The 17,600-nt window shown below is 33.8% G+C and overlaps 3 protein-coding genes across 7 annotated transcripts; all 3 read left to right on the plus strand.

Annotated features, from left to right (window-relative positions):
- Nucleotides 1-1,265: 1,265 nt before the first annotated feature.
- LOC107421594 (pentatricopeptide repeat-containing protein At4g19191, mitochondrial) lies at nt 1,266-5,225 on the plus strand. 2 transcript variants are annotated; one of them, XM_025074508.3, is made up of 2 exons: nt 1,266-2,466; nt 2,557-5,225. In XM_025074508.3, the coding sequence occupies exons 1-2, from the start codon at nt 1,449-1,451 to the stop codon at nt 3,468-3,470; spliced, it is 1,932 nt and encodes a 643-aa protein (XP_024930276.1). In that variant the 5' UTR covers nt 1,266-1,448; the 3' UTR covers nt 3,471-5,225. The 2 variants fall into 2 exon arrangements, with proteins under 2 accessions (XP_024930276.1, XP_015886349.1); XM_016030863.4 differs by having other exon boundaries at nt 1,267-5,225.
- On the plus strand, nt 5,001-9,028 carry LOC107421602 (dihydrolipoyllysine-residue acetyltransferase component 5 of pyruvate dehydrogenase complex, chloroplastic). Of its 2 annotated transcripts, XM_016030873.4 has the most exons (6): nt 5,011-6,131; nt 6,770-6,961; nt 7,065-7,152; nt 8,113-8,183; nt 8,316-8,399; nt 8,485-9,028. In XM_016030873.4, the coding sequence occupies exons 1-6, from the start codon at nt 5,244-5,246 to the stop codon at nt 8,587-8,589; spliced, it is 1,428 nt and encodes a 475-aa protein (XP_015886359.2). In that variant the 5' UTR covers nt 5,011-5,243; the 3' UTR covers nt 8,590-9,028. The 2 variants fall into 2 exon arrangements, 1 of the variants encoding a protein (XP_015886359.2); XR_007241393.2 differs by lacking the exons at nt 8,316-8,399; nt 8,485-9,028 and adding an exon at nt 7,634-7,731 and having other exon boundaries at nt 5,001-6,131; nt 8,113-8,161.
- Nucleotides 9,029-9,624: 596 nt separating this feature from the next.
- On the plus strand, nt 9,625-16,897 carry LOC125418192 (uncharacterized). Of its 3 annotated transcripts, none has more exons than XM_060817233.1 (6): nt 9,625-10,150; nt 11,202-11,354; nt 11,685-11,919; nt 12,646-12,868; nt 13,064-13,204; nt 16,747-16,897. In XM_060817233.1, the coding sequence occupies exons 1-6, from the start codon at nt 9,794-9,796 to the stop codon at nt 16,880-16,882; spliced, it is 1,245 nt and encodes a 414-aa protein (XP_060673216.1). In that variant the 5' UTR covers nt 9,625-9,793; the 3' UTR covers nt 16,883-16,897. The 3 variants fall into 3 exon arrangements, with proteins under 3 accessions (XP_060673216.1, XP_048331301.1, XP_048331300.1); XM_048475344.2 differs by lacking the exon at nt 16,747-16,897 and adding an exon at nt 14,228-14,255 and having other exon boundaries at nt 9,626-10,150; XM_048475343.2 differs by lacking the exon at nt 16,747-16,897 and adding an exon at nt 13,310-13,629 and having other exon boundaries at nt 9,626-10,150.
- The last annotated feature ends 703 nt before the right edge of the window (nt 16,898-17,600 follow it).

Below are 17,600 nucleotides of genomic sequence, written 5' to 3' on the forward strand. Positions count from 1 at the left end.
ATATGAATATGACCAAATTTTAAGCCGTATCCGTTTGTGATGTAATTACCAATTTCATAATCGATTCAACTAGAAAAGAACATCTTATCCCCCCCCCCCCCCCCCCCCCACAAAAAAAAAAAAAAAAAAAAGACGAAAAACAAAAAAGAAAATCTTTTTTATAATTCTAAAAGTATAGATACAATTTATAGAGTTTTAATTAAGAATTTTTTTTTTTCACAAATTGTTTACAAATCAAATATTATTTTATGAAAATTTCTCATAACGGCTTTAGGTAAAATTGATAATTATGGAAATTATACATAAAAAATTTCTATTAGAATATTTTTGAGTAATGGAAAGATATATTTATTATAATATTTGATCTTAAAATCATAAACGTTTATAAAAATATTTGATATATATTTATGAATATATTTGAAATGTTCAGTCATATATGTTTGAATATATTTGATATTTTTGTATTTTAAGACCTTCAATTGCATATTTCTAAATGCATTTGAAATGTTCAATCGTATATTTTTAGATATATCAAATATATTCATATCTAAAAACAATCAATCACATATTTTTAAATATATTTAAAATATTCAACTATATATTTGTACACACATTTTAAATATACAACCATATATTTCTAACATAAATATGTTTAATCAGTAAATATCTTTAATAATAATTTTAAATAAAAAAATTATAAATTTATAATGGAATTTTATAGAAAATCGTTTGGTAGTGCAAATAGAATTTGTTTTAAAAAAAAAAAAAGAAAAGAAAAGAATGAAAAAATGATATAGTCTGTGGTACTTTTGCAAAATTGGAAGACGTTTGGTGTGAAATTTGAAAATGTTTCTCTTCGTTTTTTATTATTTTATCTTGGGGTGGTGGGATTCCAATATAGATAAAACTTCTTTCAAAAAAAATATAATAAATATGGAACATATACAGACGAGAAAAAAATAATCTCCTTTTTTGGCATGGAAAAAATTGTTTGGTTTTTGTGAAACAAGAAGATGGAAAATTGTTTCCTTACAAAACCAAACAGAACCCTTAAATGATATAATGAAAACTGATACAAACTAATATTGTTTCTTCTTCTTCTTCTTTTTTTTTTTTTTTTTTTTTCAAATAAAAAACTAAAATTGTTTTTAGTAGCTCAGTAGCACGTTTGAAAGAATTTTTTTTTTTTTTTTTTGGGTGTCATCATAAGTTAAAAGAGATTATTAGACAACAAAGTTAAAATAAATAAATAAAACTGATAAAAAGTAAAAATAAAGAAATGAAGAAATGGTGAAATTAAATAAAATTGGGAAAAAAAAAAAAATTAAGTGCTCTGCCTCATGATCTGTCTTACGCCGGATTGTAGGGGCACTTAGCGCCAGTCAATAAACAAACTTGGGTTGAAGAAGGTGAGGCTTTCTGTTCCGCCATTGCCAAGAAAATGAAAGATGGTGAAATCTTCTTCTTCAGTTACTCCATATCTCAATCGCTTCTCAAGTTTCTCAAGCGTTGGGATTTGGAACTCCACCATAAGAGAAGCTGTGAACCAAGGCCAGGCACACAGAGCCATCCTTCTCTTTCGCCAAATGAAACAAAGTGGTTTGGAACCTGATAACTTCACTTTTCCCTTCGTTGCCAAAGCCTGTTCTAAGCTCTCTGATCCCAAACTTCCCCTAGTCTTTCATCCCCATGTTCTGAAATCCTCTGTTGGGTCTCATGTCTTTGTTCAAACGGCCATTGTTGATATGTATACAAAGTGTGGACTGTTGGCTGACGCGTACAATGTGTTTGAGCGAATGCCAGAAAGAGATGTAGCTTCTTGGAATGCAATGGTTGTAGGTTTTTCTCAATCGGGGTGTCTTGATAGGGTGTTATATGTATTCCGTCGTATGAGGTTTGCAGGGTTTCAACCTGACTCTGTGACTGTCATGGGGTTGACTCAAGCATGCTTGCGTTCCAAGGATTTGAAAATGGTGAAAGCTATTCATTCATTTGGAATTCGAACTGGGATGGATGCTGATGTTTCGGTTACTAACACTTGGATTGGTGCCTATTCCAAATGCGGTGATTTGGATTTGGCCAAGCTCTTATTTGATGGGATGGAGTTGAGTTTGAGGACTGTTATCTCATGGAATTCTATGATAGCAGGATTTGCAAACTTTGAAAATTTTCTAGATGCTCTAAATTGTTACAAAAGGATGTTGCTTGATGGGCATAGTCCTGATGCAAGCACTATTCTAAGCCTACTAGCATCATGTGTGAAACCTGAGACTCTGTTTCAAGGGACACTTATTCATTGTCATGCAATTCAACTTGGTTGTGTTTCAGATGTTTCTGTCGTTAACACACTAATATCTATGTATTCCAAGTGCGATGATGTTATTTCTGCAAGACTTTTATTTGATGGCATGTCTCATAGGACTTGTGTTTCATGGACTGCAATCGTTAGTGGGTATTCCCAGAAAGGTGATTTGGATGAGGCGTTGAGATTGTTTCATGCTATGGAAGCAGCTGGCGAGAAACCTGATTTAGTTACTATGCTTTCTCTGATTTCAGGCTGCAGCCAAGCTGGAGCACTCGAGCTTGGAAAATGGATTCACAGCTATGCATTTTCACATGGGTTAAGAGAGAACATAGTAGTTTGCAATGCATTAATTGATATGTATGCAAAATGTGGAAGTATGAGTGATGCTCGGGAGCTGTTCTATCTCATGCCAGAGAGAACTGTTGTCTCTTGGACAACTATGATTTCAGGGTGTGCTTTGAATGGTGAATTTAAAGAAGCTTTGGATCTTTTCTATCTGATGTTGGAGTTGGGCTTGAAACCAAACCATATCACATTTCTTGCAGTTCTTCAAGCTTGCACTCATGCAGGTCTCCTTGATAAAGGAACTGAGTGTTTTTCTATGATGACAAATGTCTACAACATAACTCCTGGCTTAGACCACTACTCCTGCATTGCTGACCTTCTTGGCCGTCGGGGAATGTTAAAAGAAGCATTGAAGCTCATTCAAAGTATGCCAATCGAGCCTGACATTGGCATATGGAGTGCATTACTTGCTGCTTGTAAAAATCACCGTAACTTAGAGATTGGTGAGTATGTGTCTCGTCATATCTTTAAATTGGACCCTCAGGTTGCAGTTCCATACGTTGAGATGGCTAATATATATGCTTCAGATGGAAAGTGGGATGGAGTTGCAGCAATAAGAACAATGATGAAAAATAACAAAGTGAAAAAATCACCAGGACAAAGTGTTATTCTAGTGAACGGGAAGCCTCATGTGTTTACAGTTGAAGATAGAGGTCATCCTGAGAGTTTGCATATATATACAATGTTAGAGAATTTAATTTTGCAGTTAAAAGAAGAAGGATACACACCACTGGCAGAGGAAACTTTCAAACATGAATTGTTTGAAGCTCCGCATAACAAAATTACTCTCTCTGACTTTTATGGATATTCTTCTTTATGAGTCTCCTGTGGTTTTCTTCTAATGTCGGAAATCTGCCTAACCATGTATTTTGGTTATTTTTATGTGCTGCCTATGAGTTTTGACAAGGAAAAGGTCTTCTTTAGAAGCTAGCGCAAAATACTTGGTTGAAAGGGGGTATTATCCTTGCTTTAGCAAAGCTAACACGGTTTCTATATCCTACTGAAAAGATAGAATTAGCAAGAACAGGCTCAAACTCAGATGATAAGTTGGAATCCATCTCACAAGTACCGTGTGAAAATTTTAGGTACACCAACTGAAGGAAGTAACAAAGTTCAAAGGCTCACCTGATGAATTACTTGCAGTGTAAGGTTTGATAATTAGTTCACCCAAATTCTTGTTCCATAAACCTGCAATTTTATTCAATTGATTGTTAACAAACTCAAAAGTCATAAGTACTGCAAAATATGTGTGTTTTTATCATAGTTAGAGTCTACATACTTGCATCGGTGCATGCTGCCATTTTGTGCTGGTTCTGTAAATGGTCAAACCAAAAGAGAAAAAATGGTGACTTTCAAGTACTTCATCGTCGTGTCTCTTTTATCATAATCCTCACCTTGAAGTATGCTTTCTTATGTGTAAAATGATACTGTTTTATTAAATTTTCTAGAAAGCAAATGTAAAAGGTATGACACTGATACTTATTTTCCTTCTGGACTTGATATTTGCCACTGAAATCTCACAGTTAGAATATCCAAAAAAGAAGAACTGACATTCTTTTTTGGTTTATTTTCCACTCTTATTGTGTCTAAATGCACCTGCTTTTTGGGTTTTGATTAGGTTAACAATGGGATAACCCATCTATTTGACTATTATGAAGCTTGTGGAGAAGGATTTCAAAAGAACAATTAATTAATAAGCCATCCACTTTATTTATTTATATTTTCTGAAACCTCTATATACTTTTTAAGGAGCTGCATTTGCGTTAATGGCAGAATGGTGTATCTCCCTTTGAATAAGAAATGCTGTTTCTGTGTGATATTTTTGCAAATTTAATACAAAAATTTGATCAAAACTGAGTGACTCTCCTTGCGGTTTAAAATGTCTGTAGTGTGGATATATACCATTGTATTTTCATTTATTAATCATGAATATACCCATTATAAAATAAATATTACAAGTGAATAGTTGAAAATTAGACGAGTTTACACTGATAATATTTAGACCATTAGATCTGTCTTTGAGAACAAGCTTGTATTTGATTTCTTAAAGGGAAATTTCATGTAATAGCCTCTACGGAGACTCAATTTATATACATTTTTTAAGACCATAAAAAGCGTTAAAATTTTGAAGGAAATAATTTTTTATTTTATTTAAAAAAAAAAACATTTTCATAATGACTGAGATTATCGAAAATTGAAAGAAAAAAAAAGTAATCAAATAAAAATAATAGTATGATGCTTTTTATTTATCATAAAAAATAAAAAAATAAATGGAAAATGAAAATGGTAATGGTAGATAGAAAGCAGGGAAGAAGAGCGACAAGTACAATAAGGAAGCTCTACTATGCATGAAAGAAGTGGAAGGACACGAACACGTCATCAGTTTCACCGGTGTGTTTGGTTTGAAGAAAGTTGAAATCTCCGCCTGGTTTCGATGAATTCGAGGACACCCTGAAGATTTTCCCAATTTTCACACATTTTCTTACTTTAATTTCCCCATATATCCTATTCATTCAATCTTCTTCTCCAAAACTCTCTCTCTCTCTCTCTCTCTCTCTCTCTCTCTCTCTCTCTCTGTGAAGCAAAAGCAAAAATGGCTCAGCTTCTGAATGCTTCCTTTATCCCCACCACCTCGTCCCATACCCTTAGACGGACCCCGAATTTCCCACCGGGTATCTGCATTTCGGGTCGCAGGAGCAGGACCCAAGTGCAGGCCAAGATCCGGGAGATCTTCATGCCGGCCCTCAGCTCCACTATGACCGAGGGAAAGATCGTGTCTTGGGTCAAGTCTGAAGGTGATCAGCTCTCCAAGGGCGAGAGCGTCGTCGTCGTCGAGTCCGATAAGGCCGACATGGATGTCGAAACTTTCTACGATGGGTATCTGGCCGCGATTATGGTCGAGGAAGGTGGTGTCGCCGCCGTCGGTTCTGCCATTGCTCTCTTGGCCGAAACCGAGTCCGAGATCGATGAGGCCAGGGCCAAAGCCAATTCTTCTTCTCAATCTTTATCCTCATCCTCATCATCAACACCGCCACCAGCTCCGCAACCACAGACGGGGAAGATTGCGGAAAATGTGGGTCCCGCACCTGTTTCTCCGCCGGTGAAGACGGTGGCAGCGGCGTCTTCGGCGCACCCGGCGTCGGAAGGAGGGAAGAGGATTGTGGCGTCGCCGTATGCGAAGAAGCTGGCAAAGGAGCTGAAAGTGGACTTGGGGAGAGTGGTGGGAAGTGGGCCGTTGGGGAGGATTGTTGCAAAGGATGTTGAAGCTGCAGCTTCAAGTGCTGCTGAGGCAGCTGCCACGGCGGCAACAGCCGGTGCCGCAACCAGCGCGGCTGTGCCGGGAATTGAGTTGGGGACTGTGGTTCCGTTCACTACAATGCAGAGTGCGGTGAGCAGAAACATGGTGGAAAGTCTATCAGTGCCAACCTTTAGAGTTGGATACACTATCACCACCGATGCACTTGATGCTCTTTACAAGAAGGTAACTTGAATTTTACATTTTGATTGATTTGATTCTTTTGAAGGATTTTTAACTTGAAATTCATTATTTCACTACCTCTCTACCGTACACTTATCAGTTCTTAAATTGTTTGAATGTTTTGAGTTCTAGTCATTGAATATTGAAGTTTAGATATAGTGCGGGAAATCTTAATACGGCGTTTGAAATACTTCCGAGGGAAAGGTAGAGAGGTCGTTTGCTTGCCCCAAGTTGGGATTTATAAGAAGGATGTGAATCTTTTGTTGGCATTCTGATTCTCATTCTGGTCCATGTACTGCATTGGTAGCTTACTTTTCTTGAATACTAATTTTGATTCATATAGCTTTCGTATGAGCATGTGTTCATGCTCATATATAAGGTTTATTGTGCTTCAAAAAGGTTGCATTAGTAGAAAGCTAATATATCTATACATGTATATATGTATATCATAAATATTTTCTTCTTCTTTTCGTTTTGCTATTGATTAAGTATATTCTTGATGCTTTGTTGAAGGCAGGATTTAATTTAAAGGAATTTGAACGCCTATTCAAGGATTTGAGATAAGGATTGAAAGAATGATTACTAATCATGCATATTCTTCTGTCCAGTGATTTCAGTAATGTGATTTTTATGTTTTCTAGGTCAAGTCAAAAGGAGTTACCATGACGGCATTGCTTGCAAAGGCGACAGCACTTGCACTGGTCAAACATCCTGTGGTGAACTCTAGTTGTAGAGATGGTCAAAGCTTTGTCTATAATAGCAGCATCAACATTGCAGTTGCTGTAGCTATAGATGGTGGGTTGATTACACCAGTGCTTCAGGATGCTGACAAGGTTTGTGTATCTCAATTTTGAGTTTTCTTTGTGGTAAGGAGGAGAGGTGGGAGGAACGTATATTACTGTTTGATTTCTGATGGGCTTTATCCCACTTTATTAGGTTGACATCTATTCATTGTCAAGAAAGTGGAAAGAACTAGTTGATAAGGCCCGGGCCAAGCAGCTGCAACCTCATGAATACAATACAGGTATGGTACTGGGTTATTCCATTACTTTTTGTACTTTTTGCCTAGTAACACAGCTACCTACATGTATAACCTTGCAAGATTCCCTTGTGTTAATTCATATTATAGTTATAGTGTTGGCTATTGGGTATGCTTTATTTTAAATGTATAAATTGTGGACTTGTGTGGAAAAAAGTTTCAAATTCGTGGGAACTTTGATAATCTGGACAAAGAGATAGCTTTTCTAAATACTGGTGAAATGGGGAGGAACTTACCAGTAGTAAATCATGCATTTAATGCACTAGACGAGGTTAATTATGTTGGAATAAGTGTTTCCATATTAAACAAAGTTAATCATGCATTTAATTATGTTGAAAGTTGGAATTAGGGTTTCCCTTTGTCAAATTTCTTAGGGAAATCTGTTGCCCATTTTTATTTCAAATTATACATGATATTTCTATGATTCTGAGAAGAATCAAGGCAAATTTTACGTTTTAATGTCCAGGTGGGTGTTGGACGTAGGGCTGGCCAGCATCCATTTCAGTAGGTTGAAGATCTTTTGAAAATTGTAGGATCCTAGACAGCCTCAATCCAAGCAACTGTGTTAGCACCTTTCTCCTTGCACAGTCTAAGCTTCATGCGTGTTTCTTTTTATTTTTTGTTCTTTTCTGGGGGTAGTTATCATGCAAGAGCTGTACCCAGTGTTTTTCAGAATTATAACGTTTGGAAAATTGGAATTTTGTTCCCTTGGGTGAATTTGTAGAATTCATGCCACTGCATGGTGAGGAAAGCAGACTTTTGGAAGATCCTATACTGAAGCTATTGTGGATTGCACCTTGTGATAATTTCCTTTTTTGATCTGTTATTCTTCTATCACTGCTTACCTTATATAGTTTTTTTGTTTTTATAATTCAGTTGACCTACCCATGCATTCTCTTTGATTGATATTTAATCAACCTTTGCATTTGCTTTCTGTTTCACTAGGCACTTTCACTCTCTCTAATCTTGGGATGTTTGGAGTTGATCGGTTTGATGCCATTCTGCCACCTGGAACTGTAAGTTTCTTGCTCATTTATCTCCCTCGTAGTCAGAGGGCAAGGACATATATGGATGAATTATTTTTAAGAGGGCAGAAATATATATATATATATATATATCTTTACACTCCCTTGTTTTATTCCATACAGGGAGCAATTATGGCTGTTGGAGCATCTCAGCCTACCGCTGTTGGTACCAAGGATGGTCGGATCGGTATGAAGAACCAAATGCAGGTAAGTAATCTCAACATATGCTTTAGTACGAGACTGATTGAATGAGTTTGCAGACTCTAATGCTTATGGGTCACTATCCTTTCAGGTAAACGTCACGGCAGATCACCGTGTAATCTATGGTGCTGATCTTGCTTCCTTCTTGAAGACACTGGCGAGCATCATCGAAGATCCCAAAGATCTTACCTTCTAGTCTCATTCTGACATCCTTATTACCAAATTGAGTGTCTTCATTTGCCAAGATTTTTTCCCCCCCTACCTAGCATGCTACAGTTGGTCTGATTCTTAGTCATCAATCTATTTTGGGAAGCTTGTTGGAAGGAATTCAAGAGCTAATTATTCTCTGATAAAAGTTTAGGAATGGAATTTTGAAGAGCTATAAGTTTATTGATTTCTATTTTCGGTCAATTTTCCAAGGAATCGAATGTATTAGATTATTGAGAGCGGTCATAAATTCGGCTGGTTTACTGGCTTATTATTGTTGTTATATTGATTAGAGTTTTTGGTTTTTTGGTTCCCCATTAGTTGTCTGGTTGCTAAGGTTGTGGTTAATTGTAAGTAATTTTCAGTGTTAAAAGAGCTTTGTTGAATTGAAAGTCTGGCATATATGATGATGGAAACTGTTCTATAAATTGTGGTCTTTACCTTAGTAACAGGATGATTGTGGTAAAGGTTTTGATGCACACGGTTTTGAGATAGTCACTGTTTGGTAATGAATTATAAAATTAAAAAAAAAAAAAAAATAGCTTAGATCAATCAAAGAAGAAGGAGATGATAATAATAATAAGCTAAGCACTTAATGGATCATTTTTAACTTATAGTGGATCAATTTCGTACAAAAACTTAAATTTTAACCTAAGAATTCAATATTTGATGTGATGGTTGGCTCTTTGCAATTTAAGAACTTCAGTGTACAAGGCCTCTACGAAAACAGCAAGAGGAATGGCTTAAAGTTAAAAGGCAATACTTTCGCCAAAAAGAAAAACTATTTAATACCTAAAATTAAAATAAAATAAAATATTGCATTTGTGAGTGTTATCCTTGTAATTGTATGCCTGTGTGAATTGTTCAATTAATAAATACATTATATTTTTTATTTCACTGTATTTAATACGAGTATATGATTTATAATAATAAGTTCACAATAAGAATAATACAAAATAAATAAATAAATAAATAAATAAAAGGTATAATTATATATAATATATTTCTTTTTCTTTTCTTCAGCAGATTGCCACTCGTCAAGCATATTTGTTTGGCTCGGGAGAAAATTTCTATTTTCATTTTCTTTTTTCCTGTCAGCGGTCGGTCGAAAATATTGAATTGTTGTGTATGAAAAAAAGCGAGTGTAACAAAAAATCCAAGCGGATAAAGGAGGAAAATTTAAATATTTGCAGATGTTAGAAGTTGCCATTTCCGCCTTGATTCATACAAAACCTTGTGTGTCCCCAAGCCAACCTATTTCCTTCTCAAATTGGAAACCCAGAAGCGAAATAGCATTCAGCAAGTCATGGAAGAAGATTAATGCTACTTTTGCTTCCTCACCTTCTACTTCTACTTCTGGGCTTCAGAATCAAACATTTGGTGGGCAAGTCTCGCTCAAGAGCGTAGATAAGAATTCAGGCAAGAAGAGGGTCTTCTTCTTGGATGTTAATCCTCTGTGTTATGTAGGAAGCACCCCCAGCTTACATTCTTTTGGTCATTGGGTTTCCTTGTTCTTCAGCCAAGTTAGCCTCAATGATCCTGTTATTGCCGTAAGCCTTCTTTCTCTATCTTTTTGTTCAAGTTATTCATTGATTGTTTACTGTTAAAGATTTGAGCTTGGTGCGTATTTAGTCTGAAACGACTGTGCTTTATCAATCATATATGGAGAAAAAAAGAAAAAATGAAAAAGCTTAAGCCAATTTCGGCGTAATGTCCATAATTGTGTGGGTTGTGGTGCGTTTCATGTTCAGCTCTGCTCTTACTTGCTGTAATTTGTAACTTGGATATTTTGTTTGAGCTTCCTACTCTTCTGCTTGTATGGAAACCAATGACTGTATATGGTGTCTTTCTTTTTGTAAAAAATAATTTTCACTCAAAGTTGCTAGCTCTAGATTAGAGCTTAACTATTATTAATAATCTTTTAATCTGGTGACTATTTTAGCATTTTTTACATATCATGTGTTCACAAAGAATCTATAGGAGGCTGAGAATAATGGAGTAACTATGATTAAGAGCTTAAAGTTGATCATGGCACAATAAAGAGAATATCCATGTAAATCAATTGAAATGTTATAGCAAATAGATCTTTTACCAAGTTTACTTGCATAGATTTCGTTGAATGGAATCTAAAATTAAGTATGATTAAGAGCTTAAAGTTGATCATGGCACAATAAAGAGAATATCCATGTAAATCAATTGAAATGTTATAGCAAATAGATCTTTTACCAAGTTTACTTGCATAGATTTCGATGAATGGAATCTAAAATGGTTACAATTATGTAGGTGCACTTTGTTTATAGATAGGATTTTCATGAGGCTTACAACTCTGATCAGCAGCTCATTTTGAACTGAATTAATCCTAGATTCCTTGAACAAATAACCTTCAAAACATACCAGATCTGTCATATACCAATATTGCACCTGGACCAAATCCAAAAATTTAGAAATCATATTAACTAGGCTTCCACCAGTCATTTTTGTGTCTCCACTCTTGGGAATTTTCATGTTAGTCACCCTCATGTATGACTTGGACATGTTTATAAATCGTTGTGGTAATGCAGTAATGTGTTACTTCTCGTTTTGCAAAATGTTATTTTGCAGGTTGTTGATGGGGAAAGGGGGAGTGAGCACCGCAGACAGTTATTACCTTCATATAAAGCGCATAGGAGTAAATTCTATCGACAATTTTCAAAGGGACATGTTGGAAGGTCTTATCAAGTCATCACAGATGTTCTCAGAAAATGCAATGTGCCAGTAAGTGTACCACCTTCTTTGTTTTCATCATGTTGTGAATCCTTTAATCAATAGCAATGTTTTTGATTCTATAATATAAAAAAGTATGGTCCTGCCTATCTTTGTAGAAATACCAACGAGCCAGTTTGCTTAATTTTTCCAAAATTTTGAAGTTACATTCTATAACATGGATCCTTTTGGCACAATGATTCAAGGAAAAATATGATTGTCTGCCTCCTAGTATGTAATGCAAAGAGAACTGTAGAGCTGCAACTCATATATGTGTGGAACATGATAGTCTGGCTTGATATGTGAAAGACTTTAAATTCTGGTTGCATGTAAAATATGCAGGTCATAAAAATAAAAGGCCATGAAGCTGATGATGTTGTAGCTACGCTTGTGGGACAAGTTCTTCAAAGAGGACACAAAGTGGTGATTGCCTCCCCCGATAAAGATTTTAAACAGTTGCTTTCAGATGATGTCCAAATCGTTATGCCTTTGATCGAGTTAGAACGCTGGTCTTTTTACACCTTAAAGCACTACATAGCTCAGTATAATTGTGATCCATGCTGTGATCTAAGCCTTAGTAAGTATCAGATACAATGCAGTTTATTCACATTCCAAGAAATTATATTACCACATGGCACTACGTTTTTCTGTCACAAATATTCTTTCGTAGCATGGTCAAAGCTAATTATAAATTGTGTAATTACTCTTAAAATGTCTCATTAGTTCATGATTACTTTTTATTCTTGAATATGTACATTTTCTGTGCGGTCATAGTTTTTCCTAGATGTTAAAGAACCATTGTTACTAAAGTTCAAATTTCTAACAGGTTGGCACTCATATTATGTGGAATCCGTGATTGACACCACATTATAGCTTCTAGAAATGTCTGTCTGTGTAGTGTGCCAGGAATTTGTTTTTTTAGTGAGTACTGCCTGTATTCTAAAATAAAGTGAAATATATCTGCAAATTCAAAGTACATAATATGCGTGGGCAAGATAACATAGGGGAGTTGATTATATTAATATTCCGTATGTATAATTCTTCAAGCTCGTGAGAATGAAAAATTGACAAACAATAATATTTGGAGTAAAAATCCAGTATTCAATTTGTCATCTTATTCCTTTACTAACATGTTGGTTCTAGTAAATTGGGTAATATAAATGAGAATAAATATACTCTTATTCCTTTGATAAGGCTGAGATCTCTTAAATAGGTATCACTTATCATCATTGCCTTGTATGAATCCAGTTGGACGAGTTTTTTGTGCCTTAACGACTTTCTAATTGAACCTGTAAGTATGCAGGATGCATTTTGGGTGATGAGGCTGACTGTGTTCCTGGGATCCAACATGTAGCTCCTGGATTTGGTAGAAAGACTGCCATAAAGCTCTTGAAAAAGCATGGTACATTGGAAAATTTACTGACTGCAGCCTCGGTAAGAACCGTGGGCAAAGATTATGCACAAAATGCACTTACAAAGCATGCTGACTACCTGCGGAGGAATTATGAAGTCCTTTCCCTTAGGAGGTAATCTTTTCCTCTCTTTTTTCTTCTCCGTTTCTAAATTTCTTCTCCATCTGTGTGTTTCCCGATCTTGTATCTCTCTGGTACTTTTAAATGTTTGTGCCTTATGAAGAGATAATGCTGCTTTTTAGGTAGATTTGTTTCCTTTCCTTTGACAACTCCTAGTCCATGATGTTTCTGGATTACGGTATCATACAGGGATGTGGATGTGCAACTTCAAGAGGAGTGGTTGATTGAGAGAGACACGTGCAACGATTCAGCAATTTTGTCTAGCTTCTTCAAATATTTGGAAGAAACCCAGAAGCTCAGTCATCAAAATGGGCATGCTCTATCAAATAGGTAAGCCTTGGTAATTACTTTGAGTTTCTTATGTAACAATTTTGAGACCATCTAGTTTTTCTGAAAAAATAAAAAAGGGGGAAGTTGATTACATGAAAGTTTCAGATCAAGCCTAGTATTCAAGAGGAGACAATCTAGGTGAAGTTCTGCTGGACAATGACAAGTGAAATTATAGGTTTTATTTTTAAACCAAATAAAGGTTTTGGGAGGAAAAGATTAGAATCCATTTGGTTTAGCTCATGAAAGTGGAGTTTTTATCTGTAAAGTTTTCTATGGTAAACTATTTGATTGTCAATTAAAAAAGTACTATGAATATTAAATTGAGTGTTTCACAGTATAGCTATAGAATTGCTTTCGACTTAAAATTGCTGTAGACTTAAATATGTATAATATTAATTTTTATTACACATTCAATATTTTTTATATGAGTAATGATAATTAAAAAAATAAATAAATAACATCTATAAAAATGAATGTGGAAAATATTACTGGTTATGAATTATATTATTTTTATTTTTATTTTTAGATTTTAACTTATATATTTAGTTCTTTTAAATATATAGAAAATAGGAAAATAAAAATAATGTTGAGGAAGCTAAAGAAAAGAACTTTTGTTTTTTTTTTTTTTGCTTGAACTAAAGAAAAGAACTTTTATGTAGTGTGTATATGGGGAATTTTATTAAAATAACGAAGAAGAAATGATAAGTAATAAAGGTTTCTTATAATTATGGGAAGTAATAAAATGGTAATTAGATTTCTTGCACTAGTTAAAACACTGTAAAGCTTTATTTAAAAAAAAAAAAGAAAAAAGCCAGCTCTGCTAAATATATGCTTAAATTATTTTATTTAATCACACTGATGCGCATATCTAAATTAGAATACTCACTGCATATTGGTAACCATTACTACAAATTTTTTTTTTTTTTTGGCAAATATACATAAATTAATATTGACATTGTTATGTTGGGTTTATTATTATTTGAGTAAAGGTGATAATAATATACTTTGCTTGTTAAATTGAAGATTGGGTATTTAAAGATTATTGTTAACTGATTAGAAGAGCTCAAGAGTGGCTAACGTCCCAAGGTGACTATACGAATTCTTGAATATTTCGTTCTTTTTTTCTTTTTCTTTTTTTACTTTTTTTTTTTTTTTTTTTTTTTTTTTACAAATTGAAAGGCATGTATTTGTATTAATTAATAAATTTCTAGTTTTTGGATTTAATTAAACCTTTCTACGCTGGAAGATTAGAGTACATAACAAATATTAAATTTCAAGAATATAGTTATGATAAAAATTAAACGCAGAAGTAGAAAATTAATGATATACTATATAACGTTAAGAATTTATTAGAAAAAAGAAATTGAGAAAGAAAGACAGAGAAAAAAAAAAAAAAAAAAAACTCTAAAAACTTGAATGCTCCTATAGATATGTCATTAGATATACTAAAAAAAAACTCTTTAACAAAATAGAAGTAAACATAAACCTAGCAATCGATAAAGTTAGTTTTAAATGTAAAAAGAAAATTTGATAATAAAAACTCAAATAATTATTAAAATCCTAAACAAAATTTTAAATTCTAAGATGATAGTCAATTCAACCACTTGGGTTGAACAACTTAAAGGCAAAAGCTGTGAATGAAGGATCACAAGTAACAGCAAATTCATCCCCGGCCGTGATATGTCGAGCATTAATCAAGTCTTTGATTCCCAATGCAAAAGATATGCTGCGATCCCTTTTGCGCACCATCTTCAAATAACTCAAATATTCAACAGAAACTTCATCAGTGACATCCACCACTGTAACACACAGTGTCTTCAACATCTGTGTGCCGTTGGTCAGCTTATTGTTCAGAGTGTTAAATACATAATCTAAAGTCTCATGGTCCGGCAACATCAGCTCCTGCTTCATGATCTCTTGGTTTCCAACCACCCTTTGGATGTACCAAGGAGTAGGAATGCTATTGCTACCGCCGCTGCTGGCCGGATTCTCTTCGCCTGCATCCATTGTTTTAAGAGGGTAGAAGATATATTGGGTGGTTTTGTATAATCTTTCTGTTTTTTTTTTTTTTTTTTGGGTAATGGTTTTGTATGATTGTATATTGTATAGTGCATGCATGCAGCTAGCGTATTTATAGAGTGAGTAACCCTAATCTTGGAACGCTTACTTACCCAAAAAAAAAAAAAAAAAAAAACAAACAAAGCCTAATATTGGAACGGGAAAGTGCATGGGTGGTTAATTTTCTTAGAAAGCAAGACTAAAATATTTTCACGAAAAGAAAGTTTTGATAGTGTGGGATTTAGTCTCTCTCTCTCTCTATATATATATCTATATATATGTATATAATTATAACAAAGTTACCAAATTTGATTTAGCAGGACGGAAATATATATATAATTATAACAAAGTTACCAAATTTGATTTAGCAGGACGGGAAAGTATTGTAGTTTTATTATTACTGTTTCTTACCATATAATCGCATAACAAGTTTTTAAGTTGAATTTTTTTTTCCAAAATCAAAATTTATGATGATATATATATATATACACGCACGTAGCATCTCAGATAATTAAATAACAATTTTTTTTCACAAAATTTGAGGCCAATATTATATATAAATCAATGTGAATAATCTCCATATATATATATATGGAATCATTATTATATATTTTGCGTACATAAATTTAATATAGAAGATACAGAGAATACATGAAATGCTGTAATAGATTTGTGCTGTCACAGTTCTCTATTAATTGTCTCCAGAATGAAGAATAATTTTGCTGAAGAATATTTTGCCTTCTTTTTTCTCCAGAATGAAATTCTGAAATAGATCTAATTGCTTTCAGCCCAATAGCATAGGATTGCTTACTAGCTGGCACAATTATGTTAATGTAATGTCAACTAGAAAATAAGCCTAACTATGAAATTGATCATTATTATGCATTATTCAGAGGGTATTTGGGAGATAAGTTGCACAGCAGGCATTTTTTTTTTTCCTGTTTAAATTATTATACTGGATTGTCAATGTTATAAAGAAAATAATGATAACTAATGTGGTATGAGATTTTGTATTAATCCAAATTTTAATTACATTGTTCCATATTAGATATATAATTTCAAACTTGCCAGGATTGTAATGTCTCAGTTTTGGGGCTTAATCATTCGTTTGTGTAAGCGAATTTCTAAATTTGGCTAGAGAACTAGGGATTTATTTTTTCTCCTCTTTAAAAATTCTCATTACACTATTTATCTAAAATTTATGTGCAAACTTGGTTTGATCTTAGAGTTTTAATAAGCAAGTATGATTATATTAATGAAACAAATTTTATAATCATATTTATCAAACAAAATTGAATGATTAAGAAGATATGAAAAAATCCCATCAAAGGATGGTCTAAGAAAAAATTATTGTTTTCTTAAATAATAATTTTACTTAGTCTCATTACCGCACACATGGTGGGCCAGTCTCCTACAAGAGCATAGATAAGAGTACAAGCAAGAAGAGGTCTTCTTCTTGGATGTTAATCCTCTATGTTATGCAGGAAGCACACCCAGCTTGCATTCTTTTGGTCATTGGGTTTCCTTGTTTATCACTGCAAGCTTTTCCCGATGGGTTTGCTCAAGTTATTCGTTGATTTTTACTGTGAAAGATATGAGCTTGATGGGTTCTTAGCCTGAAAAGACTGTGCCTTATCAATCACATAAAAAGGAAAAAAAACGAAAAAAAAAATAGTTTGAGCTAATTTTGGTTCAATATATATCCATTATTGTGTGAGATGATCGGCACAATAAAGAGAATATGCAAGTAAATCAGTTGAAAGTTGTAGCCTATGGATCCTTACCAAATGTATTTGCATAGGATTTTGGCTAATGAAATCTAGAATGGTCACAATTATTCAGGTGCATTTTGTTTATAGATAGGATTTTCACCAGGCTTACAGCTCTGATCAGCAACTCATTTTAAACTAAATTAATATTGTTTTTTAAGCGAAACATTCTTCTTCTTCTTCTTCTTCTTTTTTTTTTTTTTTTTTTTGGGGTTTCAAAAAAACAGCTTTTGGCTCTTAGGTAAAAGTTTTAATTCACACTGAAAGACATTCTTTCTGTTATAGACGAATAAAGGAGATACAAATAAACTTTTCTTTGATAGACAGACTGACATGACAAGCTAAATAAAACATACTTAAATAATATACACTCTTGACCAATTTATTTACAACTGGATAATTTATGCTGACTCAGAGATTAGAAAGTACCATTATTACATGTTTTGCATGTATACATAAATTAATATTGACATTTTTCTAGTATTTATGTTGGGTTTATTATAATTTTGAATAAAGGTAATAGTAAAATACGTTAGATATATGTTAAATTGAAGATTGGGTATTTGAAG

This window comes from Ziziphus jujuba, chromosome 5 (genome assembly GCF_031755915.1).
Source record: "Ziziphus jujuba cultivar Dongzao chromosome 5, ASM3175591v1".
Lineage (NCBI taxonomy): Eukaryota > Viridiplantae > Streptophyta > Magnoliopsida > Rosales > Rhamnaceae > Ziziphus > Ziziphus jujuba.

Bases quoted from the DNA above. Each gene is read 5' to 3' on its own strand.
- LOC107421594 (XM_016030863.4), top strand. From the start codon at position 1,449: ATGGTGAAATCTTCTTCTTCAGTTACTCCATATCTCAATCGCTTCTCA.
- LOC107421602 (XM_016030873.4), top strand. From the start codon at position 5,244: ATGGCTCAGCTTCTGAATGCTTCCTTTATCCCCACCACCTCGTCCCAT. The intron at 6,962-7,064 runs GTTTGTGTATCT...CCACTTTATTAG, and splicing joins TGCTTCAGGATGCTGACAAG to GTTGACATCTATTCATTGTC. The intron at 8,400-8,484 runs GTAAGTAATCTC...CTATCCTTTCAG, and splicing joins GTATGAAGAACCAAATGCAG to GTAAACGTCACGGCAGATCA.
- LOC125418192 (XM_060817233.1), top strand. From the start codon at position 9,794: ATGTTAGAAGTTGCCATTTCCGCCTTGATTCATACAAAACCTTGTGTG. The intron at 11,920-12,645 runs GTAAGTATCAGA...GTAAGTATGCAG, and splicing joins ATGCTGTGATCTAAGCCTTA to GATGCATTTTGGGTGATGAG. The intron at 12,869-13,063 runs GTAATCTTTTCC...GGTATCATACAG, and splicing joins GAAGTCCTTTCCCTTAGGAG to GGATGTGGATGTGCAACTTC.